This window comes from Spea bombifrons, chromosome 2 (genome assembly GCF_027358695.1).
Source record: "Spea bombifrons isolate aSpeBom1 chromosome 2, aSpeBom1.2.pri, whole genome shotgun sequence".
Classification (NCBI taxonomy): domain Eukaryota; kingdom Metazoa; phylum Chordata; class Amphibia; order Anura; family Pelobatidae; genus Spea; species Spea bombifrons.
In genome coordinates this window covers 66,477,175-66,496,549 of record NC_071088.1, presented here as the reverse complement: position 1 = coordinate 66,496,549, position 19,375 = coordinate 66,477,175, and the positions used below count along the sequence as shown (strand labels likewise).

General features: G+C 37.6%; 1 protein-coding gene across 1 annotated transcript in view; it reads left to right on the top strand.

Annotated features, from left to right (window-relative positions):
- VMP1 (vacuole membrane protein 1) overlaps nt 1-19,375 on the top strand; it is a 75,092-nt gene that overhangs the window by 5,926 nt on the left and 49,791 nt on the right. Inside the window, exons 2-5 of the mRNA XM_053454595.1 lie at nt 1,253-1,355; nt 7,049-7,184; nt 8,374-8,464; nt 10,963-11,073. Of these exons, the coding sequence (XP_053310570.1) occupies nt 1,280-1,355; nt 7,049-7,184; nt 8,374-8,464; nt 10,963-11,073 (414 nt within the window). The 5' untranslated portion in view covers nt 1,253-1,279. The remainder of the gene's footprint in view (nt 1-1,252; nt 1,356-7,048; nt 7,185-8,373; nt 8,465-10,962; nt 11,074-19,375) is intronic.

Sequence of the window (19,375 nt, the reverse complement as noted above, 5' to 3'; positions counted from 1 at the left end):
TTCCATGGACGCAAGTAAACTTGAGGGTTTTCAGATATTAATTTCATTTTCAGTCAGATTGCTTATTGGCCTTGTTTTGTGCTTATGTGTATATAGACCAAATGAGTGTTGCGAAATTATGATGTTGCCCAATATTCTTTTCTGTTTGTGTTAATAAGAATCATTGCAATTCCATCTGGTTTACTTGTGAGAAGCCAATAGTAGATGAGTTATATATAAAAAAATATTATTTTAAAATTGATTTTTACATTTACAATTTATTTCATCTTTTGCATTGTGCAGAGTTCCTTTATTTAACTCCTAATCCAAATATTGCTACTTCTCCTTCATATGAGTTTTGCACTATTAAGAATGATTTGCTTTTGTAGGTCTTACTTGAAAACTAAAAGCCCCGTATATTACTGGCATATGTTTTTGTGTCTGTTGTATAAGACTGGCCCAAATAGAGTGGGTTGGATTGAGAGAGAAAAACCTGAAAACCTGTTGTGAAGCAGCCAGGCGGTCTTAACTGAATGTACTGGATAACCTTATTTTAGCTCATCATTCAGCATTACACTGTCTTATGTTTCATTCTTGTCCCATGTGCACTAAGGTCAGATGTCAACATCCATGAAACTCTAGCCAAGTTGTGGGGAAAGACAGTAATATCCTTCAGCAGCAATACTTGCCAGCTTGTCCCTAAAATGAACTGACCTAATGTGACACTGCTGACAATTAGAATATACAGTCAAGATTTCCTTGCTAAGTAGATTTCATTAGAAAGAAAAATAAAAGCCAATTTATTTTAAATGCCCGAGACCAGACAACTGTTCCCTAGAAATTTGTAGCCAAGAGAGTAGCTTTATGATGCTGATTCATTCTTTGGGAGCTAAGTAGACATTTATTCATGAGAATTCATGAGAATTCAGGGGCCAGGCATGTCACAGAACAACATCCCGTGGTCAATTGACCCCTTGTCCTTAAGTGGTTAAAAATATATAGAATTTTTCAATGTAGCTACAGTTGCATTGAATCTAGAAGTTATTATAGACAAATAGAATCTGATGCATGTTTATGTTCCCGCGTTAGCCTTTTTCCGTTCTGATGGGAAGATATTACATTTATCTACTACCTTCTCAATAAAGTGAAACATCCTTGCATTACATCTAAACCTTTCACGCTCAAGTTTTAGACTGACGTTATTACATCACCCCTCTCTGTTCTTGCAAAGCCCTCTTTAGTTATTTCAATAATTGTTGTTCTTATTACCCAGGATTCAACTAAATTTAAGACATATGAAATGGCAGAGAATGTCACTGATTGCGAGCAGCGGCGTGTTGGAACATCAAAAGAACAACACAATGGAACTTTTCCAGGTATGTTAGCCACTGTGTTAATGTATTTATAACAAAAAGTATATATATTGAATCAAATGTAGACATGACAACTGCACAAAAAGAGAATTTAGATAATTAAGGGAAGCACAAGGTTTTTAATGCTGAAAATCTTCTGTTCTGGGTAATATATTCCATGTAGCGATTGTGTGTTATGTAACACGCAGTAACAAGAAAAAGTGAACCCTTTGGAATTACCAACATTGATGTATAAATCTGTCTTAAAATATGACATGATCTTTATGTAAATTACAATTATGAATAAACACAATATGTGTTAACTAATAACACACAAATTATTGTATTGTTGTCCATATTAAATACACAATTCAAGTATTCACTGTGTGGATTGAAAAAAGTATGTGAACCTCTATGCAAATCACTTCAACAAAAGCTAATTGGAGTCCAAGCAATGAAATGGGATTAGAGGTGTATTTTAGATCTACTTTAACATGAAAAGAAACATTTTAAATTTGCCATTCTCAAGAGCCATCGGCTTATGTGAACCATGCCTCACAAAAAAATCAAATTGTTGATTTGTATAAAGCTGGAAAGGGTTACTAAATTAATCTCGAAGAGTTTACATATTCATCAGTCCACAGACAAATTTTGTATAACCGGAGACAATTTAGTATTTGGCTTCTCTCCCTAGCAGTAGGCACGCAGCAAAGATGACTCCAAGGGCACAATGCAGAATGCCCAATTATTATTATTCTAATTCTTTTATTTATATAGCACTAACAATTTCCGCAGAGCTTCTTACAATACAAATATTCAAGGGGTATGACAAGACTAGAATTGACAGACTAAGACAAACTAATACATTAGGTGGAGAGAGCCCTGCTCGCAAGCTTAAAATCAATGAGGAAAAAAAAACCCTAGACTAACAGCTAAAGGCTTAAAGCAGGGGTTCTCAAACTGCGGCCCTCCAGCTGCTGCAGGACTACATCTCCCATACTCCTCAGCCAGCCCCTTAGCTGAAGGAGCATTATGGGAGATGTAGTCCTGCAGCAGCTGGAGGGCCGCAGTTTGAGAACCTCTGGCTTAAAGGAATCGTTTGAACGGGTTTGCATCTCCGTTCACGAGTCTACATATGCAAATCATTCAACAGGCATGACATTTTTGGCAGGGTACCACTGAGGGAGGCTCTGCTCTCCAAAAAAAAAAGTGCTACATGCCTGACGTTTGCCAAACAGAACCTCGACAGTCCACAATGCTACGGAGAAAATGTTTTGTGGAGTAAGGTTGAAGAACACACAGCCATATTTATGGTGTAAAAATGCACACCATATACTTGTATAAAAGCATCATCCCAATGGTGAAATATGGTAGAGGGAGCATCATGATTTAGGGGTGCTTTGCTACACCATGGCATGGACAGCATGCAATCATTACCTGGTTTATCAAGGTTTCATACAGGATGATGTATAACAACTGTTTGGTGATGCAGCAGGACAATGGCCTTAAACATCAGAGTAAATCTACTCAAGAATGATGTCAAAATATAAATTTTGCTTTTTGGAGTAGTCCAGTCAGAATCCATACCTTAACCCATTAGAGATGCCGTGGAGTGTCCTTGAGAGCTGTTCACAACAGACATCCTAAGAACCTGGCTGAGGTTGGTTAAGGTTATTGCTCCCAAAGGAGGTTCGACAAGTTAAATCCAAGGATTCGCTTCCTTTTTCCACCAACAGTGTAAATGTTTAATGGGTGTGTTCAATAACTACCTAATTAGCTTAAGCACAGTGTGTCCGTATTTGTGACCTAAATGTAGATCAGATCACATTCTATCATTTGACCCTCTATTTTAATTTGTTTTGTTACTCAACCACCTTATTGGAAGTTTGCTTACCCTTTTCTGTAAATTGGTACCAGAGGTGCAGAGACTTATACCCTATGGCAGGAATTCACAGATGGCTCAGAGGTTTTTTTTTCTTGCACCATCTAGGTTTTGTGGCATATTTTGAATTTTTTTTTTTTTTTTTCGACTTGATCCTGCCAATTGTAATTTTTTTTTCTGGACATCTATTTTGTACGTGAAGATAGGGATAGCAAATACAGGATACTAGAGAACTACATGTGCACAATAAACCAGACAAAATCAATAGAAATCCTATTTGAGAACGTGTTATGATTCTACTTTAACCATATTTTTTAACCATGAGTTTAACCATATTTTTGTTATCATAATTCTTAAAGTACCCTCTGTGAATCTAGTGCCTGGTCCTTGTTAGATTTTATGGCACCAAGGCCAGGATATGTAGCATTCTTTTGGAGATACCCTGCTTCATGTTCCACTGATTTTATGATAGGATCTGGCTGGCTTTCCAGATAACATTTATGCCAGGATCTGGGCTAAAAAAAAAAAGGTACATGTTATGGTGTTGCAAAATGCCGTGTTAACCTCTACCATCCATGAATATAGGCATCTTACATGAAATGTTTTACTGTCTCAACCAAAACAACAACAACAACAAACAAACAAACCAAATCTAAAAAAGGAACTGCAGCCTTGGCCTTAAAGGATCTTTATCACCAAAGAAAAACATTCTAAGGATTTGGTTGGATAATTAAACAAAATAGCACTGTTCCAGAAGAAACCTTTGAAAATCATGGTCTAAAATATATGAATTTATGTTAATTCCTAGATACAAGTAGAATATTTTAAAATGTAGTTGTATTTGGAACACTTCAATCCACACTAAGGCTGCAACAGCTAATCGATAAAATCGATAATGAACAGTTTACAGTTTCTCCCTGCAGTCACTGCCGATTGGCCCGCCCACTTCCTTTTTCCAGTCCCTCCGTGCAGTCACTGCCGATTGGCTGCACGGAGGGACAGGGAGAAAGGGGTGCAGCCAATCAGCAGTGACTGCATGGAGGGACAGGGAGCATGAAAGGGGCGGGGCTAAAGTGCAGATTGGCTCCGCCCATTTCCTATACCGTCGACATGGCTCAAGAACTCATCTAATTGGTGAGTATAAAATTAATATTTGGGCTGCTGAAAGTTAGGGGCAGTTATAGTTAATGGGGTGTTAAGGATTAATTTAGGGGCCGTTATTGTTAATGGGGTGTTTAGGGTTAATTTAGGGGCAGTTGTGGTTGGTGGGGTCTCTTCAGGGTTAATTTAATGCTGAGGACTGAGGGTTAATTTAATTAATTTAATAAGGTTAACTTAAGGTGCAGTTAGAGGTTAAGAGGGGGAATCTAAATCCTGGGGGCAGTGAAGATTAACCCTGTATTTGTCTGTTAACGAGTCTGCAAACCTATGAGTGCACTATGGCATATCAGGGGGGTATACAGCATACCTGGGGAAAACGGAGTGACATATCTGGGGGTATAAGGCATATGTGGGGAGGGCAGTGTGGCATTTCTGGGAGGCAGTGTGGCAAGCCTGGGCTCAAATGGGCATAACTGGGGGGGCAGGTTGGGAAATAAAAAGGTATTTCTTGTTTTTATCAGTTTTTTTTTTTATTCTGCTGTTTGTTTTTTACATCCTACATTACTTTATTAAATTATTTTAAATAAATGAAAAATTTACATTTTTTTATCCGATTAATCGAAAAAATAATCTGCCAACTAATCGATTATGAAAATAATCGTTAGTTGCAGCCCTAATCCACACATAAAAAACCACTGTGTAAGTCACAGTATATGATGTCAGGCTGAACTTCCATTGCTGAACTGTTTGGACGAACAGACTTCGTTAACAGTACCGTAAAGAATGAAGTCAGTAGTGGAGTGAAAAATGGAAAAAAAACTAGCAACATATACTATCATTACCTTACTTAAAAGGCATTTACTTACCGTATTTGCTCGATTATAAGACGACCCCCCAAAATCTGAATATTAACTTAGGAAAAAAAAAGAAAAAGCCTGAATATAAGACGACCCTAAAGGAAAAAAGTTTTACCAGAAAATGTTAATTCATGTAAACTATTTTTTTTAATAAAAACTATGATTGAGAAAAATATTTTTTTTGTTTTTATTTCCTTGTATTTTCCAACCTGTCCCCCAGTTACGCACATCCGCCCCCAGGCTTGCCACACCAATATGGCACTGTGGCCCATGATATGCCTTTTAACCCTCTATATGCCACTGTGCCCCATGGTATGCCTTTTGACCCCCTATGTGCCACTCTGCCTCCAGAAATGCCTTATACCCCTATATCCCATTCTGGCATTTAGGGGGTTAAAATGCATATTATGGGGCAGAGTGGCATATAGGGAGGTATAAGGCATTCCAGGAGGCAGAGTGGCATTAAGGGAGTTAAAAGGCATTGTATAGAGCACTCTGCCTCCAGAAATGCCTTATACCCCTATATGCCACTCTGGCATTTAGGGGGTTAAAAGGCATATTATGGGGCAGAGTGGCATATAGGGAGGTGAAATGCCTTATACCTCCCTATATGCCACTCTGCCCCATAATATGCTTTTTAACCCCCTAAGTGCCAGAGTGGCATATAGGGGTATAAGGCATTCCAGAAATGCCATATGCCCCCATTTAAAACACACACACACACACTTACTTACTTACTTACTTACCGGTGCTTCCAATTTCCTGCTGTTTTGCCGGGGCAGCGGGTTAACGTCTCCTTCCGCTGCAGCCGGAAGGAGGTGGAGTTGGCAGCGGGGGTTTGTCTGCGTCCGTCTCGTATACCTTCCCCGGCTGTCGGAGATCAGAGTTCCCCGCACCGGTGCGGGGAACTCTGATCTCTGACAGCCGGGGAAGGTATACGCGACGGACTCGGACAACCCCCGCTGCTAGCCACACCTCCTTCCGGCTGCAGCGGACGTTGTCTACGCGGATCGCTGCCCCGGCAATACAGCAGGAAGCACCGGTAAGTGTGTGTATGGGGGGGGGGAGACAGGAGGATCCAGGTCCCCTGCAGCGGTGCGGGGGATCTGGATCTTAGTCTCATAATCAGACCTCTATTTGAGGTCTGATTAGAAGACGACCCCAATTAGAAGACGAGGGAAATACGGTACTTACAAAGGCATTTTGAGGAGGGTCATGCTGTATAACAAACATGTTGTTATTGATGTATATGTTATGTTATTGGAATGTTTGGAAATATTTTATAGCAAACATATTCACCGCTTTGATCTGCTTGATGGATAAGCGCATGGTCACTTCATTCACTTAAATGCTATTAGCTAAGGGATAGTTATACAGGCAGATATGTGATATTCAGGTTGGCTTTACTTTTAGATAATTAAGTTAAATGGAAATTGCCAGTGGTATCTGATGACGTAATTAGTATTGTATTGTTATGTTGGTCATTTTTTCAAGGGCGCTCCTTGATTTTATGTGTTAATTACACGTACTAATGAACTGCTTCCCTGCAGCATGTATCAACCCACACTAGGGGGAGCAATTAGAAAAAATAAAAAATCTGATTCATTTGTGTGAGGTTATGCAGCCAATGTACTGCAGGTAGCGCTTAATTTGTACTGGTCAGCAGTATGTTGTATGTATGCGTATATTATCTTGGCCTGTTAAATATGACAGCATGAGGCCCAATTTTTCTTGTTCTCCCCCTCTCTCGTAACAACATACGCATTTTCTTGCAATGTTCCTTAGTATAGCTGTTTCGTTTATTGTTAGTTTGGTTACATAATTCTAATAGTAAAGAATATTTATAAATAATCTTCCTACACCCACTCTTTCTGCAGATCCATCTTTCCTGAGTGATAAGAGGAGAAGAGACAGAGAAGAAAGACAGAGTATTGTCCTCTGGAGAAAGCCACTAATTACCTTACAGTATTTTTTCTTGGAAATGCTTATAAACTTGAAGGAATGGAGTTTGAAGTAAATAATTCACTTTCTTACAATATTTTTCTTGTTTAAATACATTTTGTTTATGCTATTTCCTGGCATATATATCATATGTAATAATATACACACGCACACTGTGTTTTAAAATGCTTTCGAACCATAAAAGCTTGTTAGATTGTTCCGAGCTACCATTTAGCAACCAGGAAAGAACCAGTCTGTTTTATGATAACAAGATATGTAACTGACCTAAGAGTTCTTTACAGATAGAAGTATACATATGAAACAATTTTCCCTGCTTAACCTGAAAATAATGTAGATGTACTGCTCAGCAGTTATTTATTTGGAGAGACCTGGATCCATGATCTGGCAAGGAGAAAATATACTTTTTGGCGGATGTTGCTTTTGAGTTTGTCATCCCCTAACTGAGTACATGGTTCTTAAATGCTGACATGTGTTTCATGACATTTAATTGGAGTCCTAAAGCCCTGCCGGTTCTCATTTAGCATGCCTTCCATGTCCTCTGTGTTAGGTGGATATGTATAAAGAGCCTGATATGAAGTTTGAAAAGTAGTCTTATCACCATAACAGATATATGCCTGCTCATTCTACTCTGGAGTCCATTGGTTTTTATGAATAAAACAACTTTTCAAACTTTTGTATAATTGTGTGTGTATATGTATGCATATAATATATACACACATAACATTCATTGTGCCTGTCTTTTTTTTAAATGTCATACTTAGAAGTATTATGTATACTTATGTCTGTTTTAAGGAAATATCTGCTGTTATACAATATTGTAAGGAGAATACTTAAGAGGATTTCTGCAGTATTTTTTATCTTTTATTCGCAAAATGAATCGTGATGTGTTTTTTCATATTGATTGGGTAAGGTCTATTCTAAATTGTGGCCATCTCTGTGCAGTGCCATGTCACCATGCTAATTTCATCGTGCACTTATAAACAGCACAGCATGGCAAAGCCATACTTTGTTTTGTTAGTAGAATGCAAATTTGCTTAGATGTAGATTGATATTGAAAAAGGTTACTTCATCGATTATTTTTACATTACCCAATGACTTTAATCGGCTATAGTAATGGTTTTGAAAAATCAAAGTTATGTGGCTAATATGGAGGCCTGCAGTAAATAAACATAATCAGATGTACAAAATCCATATATCTTTTTTTCTCAAGATGCACTAATTATTATTTTTCTCCCAAAAGATTATGGCACCGACGTGGGTTGGTGGTGTCCTTATTACTTCTGCTTACACTTCTTACAGTAGCGTATTATATTGAAGGAGCACATCAACAGGTATGTGTAACATACATATGTGTAACATACTTATGTCTTCTGTATGTGATCTCTATATGGCATATTATCTTTTATCTATTAATGTTTTCTGTTCATAACCCATAACCAGTCAAGAGTGATTTTAATGTTACTTAATGTATGAACGTACCCTATATGCATCTTCAAACATATAGCTGTTACTGCTTTATGCGATGCAGCTTATCCAAATGGCCCTTCAAAATAAATGATGGCAACTGCTGCTCGCAGAATCATGGAACTAGATTGATGTGTACACAGAGACAGCAGGCCAAACAACTTTTGACCGTGCTTCATTTGGGCCACTCATCAAAATGCCAACTGTGTCTTTGTGAAATAATATTTCTTGGGCTACATTTTTAAATAATCCTGTTTTTTTAACATCAGAATTACATTGTTACAACACAGACATAACTCTTTATCTTTAATACTCATCTGACAATGAAATGTAAACTTCAGGTTATATTGTATATGTACTTATAATGTGTGATTATTATGTATTATGTGTGTATAATATGATGTACTTTTTTTGTCCCAAGATCATCAAGTCTTGTATTAATCTGCATTTCCCTGGTGCTAATCAAGGGTGTATTTCCTGTTTGGAAACCACCTGTCACAATTCCAGGGACTCTATCACAATGTGTGTAATAATATATATAGTTACAATCAAAATTATTCAACCCCCATTGCAAATCAGATTTATTGTCAAAAGTTAGACTTTCAGCTGCTTGCAATGAACAAATCAAACAAAAGCAATTGAAATAGCTCAACGTGAGTGCTTTAAGTGCTTCCCCAAATTCAACTGAAAATGCACCTTTATAATGTGTTCTCCATTCCCAAAATTATTCAAGACCCTGAATAGAATCCCTCACAACAGTGCAAATTTGCAAAACAGATGTCCCAAGCACAATGTATGCAACTATTTAGGGGCTTCATTAGTTATACCAGGTGTGCATCTTTGCCTTTCACAAACTGGATAAAAAAGAAAGCAAAGGCACTAAATGTTCCTAAAGACACCGTTGGAAGCATAGATAGCAAGTTCAAAGTTAAAGGAACATTAGTTACACTACCTGGATGGGGCAAAAAAGGAAGCAATAAATGGCTGCAACCAGATTTTTGAGAAGGCAGGTTGAGAAACCCCCCCCCCAAGTGACTGCAAAAGATCTCAAGCAAAACTTTGTGGCAACATGCATGGAGGTTTCAGTGAGCACAGTAAGGCACGTACTAAACGTAGAAGGTTTCCATGCAAGAACTCCAAGACGTACACCATTCCTACCCAAAAATCACAAGAAAGGCTTGGTTGCAGAAGACCTCCTGGAAGATTCTACACTGGCCGTCAGTCAACTGACTTCAAATCCAACCATGGATAGGGTTCAAGAAGGGGAGGGGTTGCCACATGCAAACCCAAGAATGTCAACTCAGCATAGAATACTGGAGCCCGAGAGCAGAGACTGGACAGCAGGATAGCCAGCAAACGACTCGGGCAGCCGGAAATTCAAGGCCAAGGACAAGCCAGTTCAACAACCGGAGGTAACCTGGAAGCGGCAAAATCAGCAGGCAAATCGTAGTCGGGAACAAGCCTGGTCAAGAGCCAAAGTAGCTCTTGATGAGGGCAATGATTGAATCCCTGCCCAGGGTTTAAATGGTAAGCTCACCAGGATATGGGGTTAATAGGGTCACACTGTCCCTTTAATCATAGATGCGCGCGCATGTACTTACGCTACACAAGACAGGCCTGATACAAGCATGTCAGAGGAGTCGGGGTTGAGCAGCAGGGGTGGCAGCGAAGGTAGGCAAGTCCTTGCAGAATATTACTGTACTGCAGGCCATTGCCCATGAGGAATGGGCTAACATTCCTCAGGAATACTGCCAGAAGCTGGTGTCTGGCTATACAGCTCATTTGCAGCAGGTCGTAAAAGCAGAAGGGTGCACTACTATGTAGTATAGTCCTTTTTTTTTTTGCCATGAAAGAGTTGAATAATTTTGAGGCTGGAGAAGTCATACGTCGTGTTTTCAGTTAAGGGAAACCACTTGAAACGTTAATTGTGTTGAGCTATTTCAATTGCTTTTGTTTGATTTGTTCATTACAAACAGCTGAAGGTACATAAATGTTGACAATACACCTGATTTGCAATGGAGGTCAGTCTAAGTCAGAGTTCCAATAATTCCTTGAAGCTTTCATGAGTTACTCTTGTGTTTTTTTTTTTTTGACTTGACTGATCTTGACTGGGCGGTCACTTCTAGGGAGAGTAGCCACAGTAGTAAATTGTAACCAATGATAAATGTTTTGTCTAACTGTGGACTGATGAATATGTAAATGTAGGCATGGTTCACATCAGCAGGTGCTTTCTGGAGAATAGCAAACTCAGACTGAGCGTTTTTTTTTTTGTTTTTTTTTTGTAAAACACAGCTCCAATCCAGTTTCATTGATTGGGCTCTGGTTCTGTTTTCCATGTCATTTTAACTCCAATGTTCTGTTTCAGTATGTACAGTATGCGGAGAAGAGACTTTTATGGTGTGCCTACTGGGTAGGCTTAGGAGTACTTTCCTCGGTTGGACTCGGAACGGGTCTTCATACCTTTCTACTATATTTGGTAAGTATTCTTTTTTATCTTTGTTGTGGATTATGAAGCATATGTTGAGTGAGTGAATACTAATGGGATAGTATCTGTTCTAAAAATGACCTGCAAGCACAGTGGAAGTAACCTTAAAATGCAGCATTTATCTTTTGTGGAGGAAATCATGACTCCTCGTCTGTGGTATTGACCTTCATAGTTGGGGAAATGACCTAGACCGTAAATGTACAAAGCCAAGATTATGTGGATGGTTTGATACTATCCTCTCTGGAATTACATTGCTAATGTTACATGCATTTAAAGGATTATCTTTTGTCTGCCTGTGCTTTAACGTAAACATACGCGTGGGGTCTACTAATCTGGAAGTCAGCAGTTTTGTGGTGCCCTATCCTTAGTGACAACCTTCTACAAGAAGAGGCATGAGCTCGCCTTGTATAATGCATTATAGACCCCCTCACCATGTTAACTATACCTTTATATAGTGCCAACCTGTCCTTTACTAGAAAATCTCACTTCATAATGCTCAGCAAGTTAGCAAAATGGTATGTTCAGCTCACCTACAAGTAGAATAGTTGAGAATCAGGAGTAGAGATGACATCATCATAACCAAAAATGCTATTTAAAGAGGAGATAATCCTATCAAGAACGAAAGTGGATACAGCATAGGACATAGAGTGAAGGATACACAGGGTACTTAGAACACTGTGACCCGTCACTGACTTATAATGCTACCTGACCCAAAGTCCTATGGAATATTATTGTGCCTCAGAGGACATGGGACAAATTTCAAATCTACTCAACAAATAAGATTATGGTCTGTATAGGAACATTGTTGAAGACCAGAAGGCAACAATACGTGGAATCTGCATTTTATCTTAAATTTTCTACCACAATTAAGACTTACATGGTTTTTACCTTAAATAATAATAAAAAATCTAATGTTTCACATTGTTACTATCTGTAATGTTGTTTAGTTTGTTTTAGTAATTTTCATAAATTTACATGTGTTTTCAAAAACAATGAGTTGGTCATTGTTATGCATAAACGGAAATTCAGGTCCAACGTTTGCAAGCTGATCTTTGCACTGGTGGCATGCCAAACTTTTCACAAATAAAGCTGCAACAGCAGGAGTCGTGTATCAAAAGCAAATCTGGTGCAAAATGTGTTTCAGAATAGATTGTGATAGCTACAGAATTGCCTTTTATACATAACCCCAATGCATCATTATACATGTTTTATTTCCCTTTTAGTTTGTTGACTTGATAAATATTAATGTGCTCCGCCTATCAAGGAACAGCTGTATGCTGGCCATCCAGTTTCAGCTTTTACATTTACTATTAAAGGGATAGCCTCACTAAAGAAGAATGCATGTTAAAGTACGGTTTCTCCCTACTTTAAGAGAAGCGGCAGAATAGTGCACCCTTTGAAATCAGTGGGATCACTTTACGCGCTTATACATAGTGGGGAGTCTCCTTAGAGAATATCCGGGGGGGGGGGTCTTGCATTTCCAGGACACTCTGTAAATTTAAAGTTAACTGTCTACACTTTGTGTTAAAGTGCATAAGATTATATATATATATATATATATATATATATATATATATATATATATATATATATATATATATATATATATATATATTAGAGAGAGAGAGATGCATGTCTGATGAAACGAGAGTGTTTGTTTTAGTTTCAAGATCAGTTCCTCAAAGATCAAATAAATACTGTAAGTTTTTAATAAAAAATGCTTGTAAGCTCGTGTGAGACAATTTAGAGATGCTTTTTAGTGCATTTTTTTAATGAGTGTGTCTCTTGAATTGACTTTTTTGTGTATTTTGTTTCATTTCAAAACACCTTATGTGGAGCTCTGATTTCTTTTTCAATTTTAAAACATATTGCAACCTTTTAAAATAATTGTAAAATAAAATGAATAGGTTTATGGTGGCAAATATGTTATAGAGTAAACCAGTATTAAAAAAAATATACTAACATAGACAGGTAATTTTTGCACAATTTTTTTCACAGTTCCTATTATAATAAGAGACCCTCAAAAAAAAAAAAGCCATAACCAAAGCCTCAGATACTGCATCTTTTTGAAGTACACATTGCACTGCCTTGCAACTTGCTCTCTCCCAGCGGAGCTGTGTCAGTGTTGTTGCATCATAAAGAAATCCTGCCGACTAAACTATTAATAATCCACTCTAGTTAGAACCTCCGTTGTATGCAACCACTTAACCAATGTAGCGTTGGCCACATTTTTAAAAGCGTAAGGGTCCCACATAATAATAAATTAATAATTGAATAATATTTTTTTTTCCCCGAGTAATCACGCAGATAATAAGGACAGTAGAGCCGGTTTCACTTTCAAGATCAGGGCCTCACTTGCCAAGTGGCAGAACCACCTCTCTTAGAGCTACTAATGCTTCTAGCTAAACAACCCAGAACCATGTTTGCTTTTTTAAATGCTTTATATTTACGGTATCAGTCATATTTTCTATTAGTGCTGCACATAACATTGCTTAAATAGACTGATATGGAAGAGAGCTTTTTTTTTTTTTTGCAGGGGGGGTAGTTAACATTTTAATCCAATATCAATTAATTGAATTTATGAAACTGGATAAGGAAAAATACAATTATTCCTAAAACATTTTAAACAATCTTCTACCTCCTTGTATTTGATCCTGGATGTATTCTCCATTGTAAAGTACATTGAAAAATTATTGGGGTTAGATGGGGACTTGGTCTGATGCCTATAATTTCCAAACAGAAAATGGCTGCTTTAGCTAAAATGTATTGTAGCAATTTTGTGATTGCTATTCAACAAAGTAACTCGAATGATGAGCTGCATTGAATATTGAAATGTATTTCTCTAAGTAAAAGCATTTGGTAGCTCACTGCGAACAAGAATGACTGACTGATTTCATTATATAAAACTAAGGAATGCAAAACATATGCTGATTTTTTGTATTTATTTTTAGCACATTTATAGTAATTTGTTTGTCAATCACTTTTCTGTATCTGTCCCATCTTGGGTTGGGGGGAGTACATAATTCACTGGACCTGAAGCAGGGCTTCAAAACCTTTTGATAAAGTTTGATTGTCACGATGCATTTTTATGTTATGTGATTTACACACAGCTTTCAGCATACCTCCCAATCGTGAAAATGTCAAGTCAGGACAAATGATGACCAAGGGGTTGGGACATGTATAGATGTATGTATGGTTTGTGAGTAATGGAATGCCTGAACCTTCTGCTCTTGTTAGAGAACACTGCCATCTCCTGTAACAGATTGAAACTGCAATTACATTTAGGTATATACATTTTTATTTATAGTGTGCTTTGTAAGATCTTGGGAAGTTTTATACGTCTTTCTTTCAAAGCTTTCGTTGTAATCTTTTGTAAGAGTCTGCCAGAGAATTTGCAATGTTGACTGCATGTTAGTTCCCTGGCATTGAACTATTTGTGTCTCATATGTGTTTGTGTTTGCAATTGTTTGATATCTGAGAGCAGAGTATTTTTTTTGTATTTTTTTATCAATCAAAAGATCAAAAGTTAAACAATAAAGATAAATATTTTTACAGCCTTCTTTGCTTATGTTTACAAAGGGTGCCAATATTAGTGAAGGGCACTAAATACGATAAAACAAACCATTTAATAATCTACTTTAGTATGGTAGATCATGAAACAATCAATATAAATGCAGAGCCCTGGCAGAGATGGCAGACTGCATCTTTTTTTAAGCTTCTGTTTGGTACCAGTTTGGATTCTGCAAGGAAAGTGCCTTCTGGTAAGATGCAGGGCATTTTGGTCTTGCACATTTGGAGTGATATCCTTTTTCTCAGGATTTTTAACTGGTACTCTAAAAATGTATAGGACTTTCCAGTCCTGAACTTTTTGTACAGCACATATGTGTTGAATATGGCAACCTGGGTTTTGTACCATATTTTTATGCAACGTTAGGTAGACGCTGATGAGAAAAATCTTCTCCCATATTCATATTGTTGTTGATCATACATTGCGGTTTCATGACCTATGCATCGTCTTCTCCTCTCACACTGACAGGTACCACTTGAAATATTCTTATTTTGTAGGGTGCCAGGTGTGGTTTCCTTGTTCAGCTGCCAGACACTGACAGTGTAGATGTTAGTTTGGGCTTTTACAGCTCAAAATAAGAGTTGCAGGAAAAACAAATTAACATTTACTGGCACCAATGCCACATCTGATGCCAGTCGCAATAAATAGATACATTTGGGGGTATCCAACTTTGGTCAGGTTCCATAGACCTTATTTTACGTGGTAGAACCTGAGCATCATCTGACACATCATATATTTGCTCAATATCTGACACTCAGAGTGACTTTGCCAGCGTGGAATATTCTTGTAGGCTGTACACGCATGACTGTACTTCTCACGGGACAGGTGCAACCATATACAGGACAGTTAGACTATCAAGGGAAATGGAATCTTTAGTCGAAGGTGATCTTTTACTTGGGCAACATACAAAAAAAAATCCGTCATATAAGCTTTTGTCACCCCCCCATTAAATAGAGCCTCAGACAAAAAATGTCAAATTGGTATGAGACAACTCTAGAATAAATAAGTAGCAGTACATCTCTTCCATCACCTGGTGGCATTAGACTCAAAGCTATTCTGTATTTTCTGTGGTTTAGCGTTACTGTGGTTCTTTGTTTTTAAGGTCAGTAAATGACCTTACAGATTTAATTAGATCACTGTCTGCGGGATTGGTTATTTTTGTTACATATACTCAATAGAACACTTATCATACATGTTCCTTAAATAGTACAACACTTGCCCAAACCACAGGGCTGTTGTGTCTCAGTTCAAATGAGCTAGTTGGCAGACTCCTGACTTAAACGAAGTCCACCCTTTTCCCAGCTGCCCTGACTGTTGTTAGGAACTGGCAGCTGTATAGGCATATAGAAAAAAGTTTAGTCATCACATGGACTATAAGATAATTGAGATCATGGGCATTTAAAATGTTGGCAAAGCAGACAAACTCACTTAAAAGTGGGAAGTCCCATGGTTTTTTTTCTCCCTTACTACAAAATACAGAGCCGTGTACAGTAATGTAATTGCCAAAATCTCATTTGTTTCAATAAACTTCCTTTATCTGCTGCAATTGTGGCCAGTCACGTGAAACACCACACTCAACTGGTCCTTTGTGGGAATGCTAATGAATTCTGTTCCTCACAAAACTATTAGTCGTCGTCCAGATGAATGATTAAGACTGAGCCATTTTCTTGGTTACCACACACCGTATCTTGAGTCAGAGGTTGTCCCCCGGGCCGGTCTAAACTTGCTTACAAATGTGGGTTGAATATGAGTCCAACCTGGACCTGCATAGTCCAGTCCAGACCAGCCCTTTGTAAACAATATTTTACTGGCTCTGGCAGACAGGTACACAGCAGCGTCACCTAGCGTGAGGTATGTGATCCTGTGTTTAAAGCGAGTACTAGGGAGAAAACGGTAAATGAGATAAAGGGACGATATTGGCAGGGGAGTTCTTATGAATGAATGAATGCATGTGTGTAAACTTGCATGTGGATGATCATGTGTGCTTTTGGTCTTGTGTGTTATATCCTTGGGTGTTCACTTGAATATGTAAGTGTGTGTTGAGTATGTGTAAGTTTGTGTTAACATGAGTTTGCTCCCCTACAGTGCATATGTAGGGGAGCAAAGGACTGATGGGCTTTACTTGCCCTGCGGCCAACTCGCCACCCATCCAGGGCAACTCCCCACCCATACAGGGCAGAATATGCCAGCCTTCTCCTGATTTAAAATAATAGAACACATAAAAATACTCCATATGCAGCTGTCCAGAAACATATTATGTAAATATGCTTTTTTTTTTTTTTTGACGCATTTTGTTTTGCGCTCCCCTTTCCTATTAAAAAAGGAAACTCAAACTAGATTTTTTTTTTCTTTTTCTATTTAGATATCTATGATGATGTGTGAATATATGCATTTCTATTTATGTATTACAAGTAACCCTTCACACAACTTCAAGAAAATTCACCTGGGTGCATCCATAATGTTTGGCTAAATTATATATAATTTATATATATATCATTTTGGGAACTATCCAGCTCCCCTCCTACCTATTTCAGATAAAAAGGATACAAAGTAAATCAGAAAATGGAAAAAGTAATAGTCGCACATATATATATATATATATATATATATATATATATATATATATATATATATATATATATATATATATATATGTATGTATGTATGTATGTATGTACGCCAATCGATAGTGGCCACGGTTTCTGCAGGTATATATTCGGTACGTGCAGTAAGACACCCTCCAGATATCACAGGCAAGGGATATGCTATATTTGCGAGTTAGTGTATCGTCCGCTTTGTGTTTTCCTTTTCCTGCACAGGGATGATGTATTGCGGGGACTGAGGTCCCCATTAACCAACTGTAACATGAAATCATTTTCTAAATATAAGCTTTTGTGAATCATTCCATAATGCATTAAACATCTGCTATGGCCAGTTTAAGTGGAAAACTAGATTTCTGGATGCAAAAATTACTTGTCTGCTATATGCAAATTTGTACCCACCATATGAGTCAGTCTGTCGTGCAGAGACAGGGACAGGAAGTCGACATATCATAGCACAAAAATAGACTAGCATGGGAAACAAGTCTGATTTTAATAGAAGGCAGCTAGAAAACATATAGATGGTGATGTTTCCCTCTTTGGTTTACGTTAAATTAATCTTTGTGCCAATTCAGCATCAATGATTCTAGCTGAAGTACGTAACTCTTGGCACGTTAATGTTGGGCAAACAATGGTTTTGGCAGAGTAAACATGCATGAGTTTGCATACTTTCATTCTGTGTTCTTTCACGGATTTAGTGTCATACCAGGAAAGGTACAGCTCAAGATGCTGGGGCTACAACAAAAGGAAACTGGAAGCTTTCTGTTTCTGAAATTAACCCTGTACAACATAGGCTTTCCAGTTGGTCTTTGCTTTTTTTATTATTTTTCCTTAATATCATAATTCATATTCATTCTTTAAACATTTAAGATCAACATATGTCACACACAAACTAATTACCAATATTCAACTGATGCATTTGTTTCCTCTGCAGGCTTTTGGTCATTCAAATAACTTACTGGAAATAAACACACACTAAAACTCAAGGATCCATATATTTTGATATAATGTTTTAGATCTCATAAGAGGTAGAAGTGCGCTTTTTACAACCATACAATGGAACATCTTTGACAAGGATGTTGTTGGAACTTCTTCTTTGTAAGCAAACAACATACAAATAGGCAATACATCACTATAGGGAAAGCATAGACCGTGCACAGTTTGAAATAGAAAAAAATAAAAAGGTCTACTGAATTTGCTTATGATGTTACATAGTAGAAAAGATGAGTAGGACTCTGTTATGGTTCTTTCTACTGGAAAGTGATGTTCACTGTTGATCTCAGTCATAGTATCGTTTACACTTGATCTAAAAGCGTATGCTTAATACAGAAGATTCAATGTTTCAACTTTCCATTCAAAAAATGGGTTGTCTAAATTTTTCATGTCTGATTTTCATTGATTAAGCTGACTAATTAGCATTTTTCATGGTTGACCATGTTTACACGTGTTTGACAGAAGTTCTGCATTATTTGTAAAAAGCACATGATGGCACGACGTTAAGTAGAGTGTGGGTTTGAAGAAGAATTCCTATTTTAAAACTATGACGGTACTTTTGATCCGCTGCTGCTGTTTTGCGAAGAGAGAATGAAAGGCAGCCAAAGTACCGTGGTTTGGTATTACCCTTACTGCTTTGTGTTTGGTGGTTGATGGCACAATTACTGGAGAGATGAGTATGAAATAATGTATTTCCTGGCATATTAATGGCTGCAGGCCAGTAGGATTTTGTTTTGTTCTTTTTACCCCTTTCATTTACCTTTTATGATTGCCTGACAAGTTCTACTATTGTAAAGAGTGACTCACCTTTTGCAGCTTACATGCTTTTTATCCTGTACAACAGAAACAAATGTGAGCTCTATGGGAAGAAAATTTTAATATGTCCACGGTGTCAGGATAATTCCCACCTTTGTGCATAATAGTTATTTTGAGGAAGCAGAACAAACCACTACTTTGGAATAGAGAAAAGTCCATTATTTTACTGAGTAGTAGTAGTATGTATCGGGTGTAGGTATCTAGTCTTAAATTGGTTTAAGGTAAGGTAAATGAAAATGTGATCAGATAGCCTTGATGTGCAGAAATAAATGGTACTTAGAAACAAAAGATACCATCGCTACAGCAAATCAGTTGA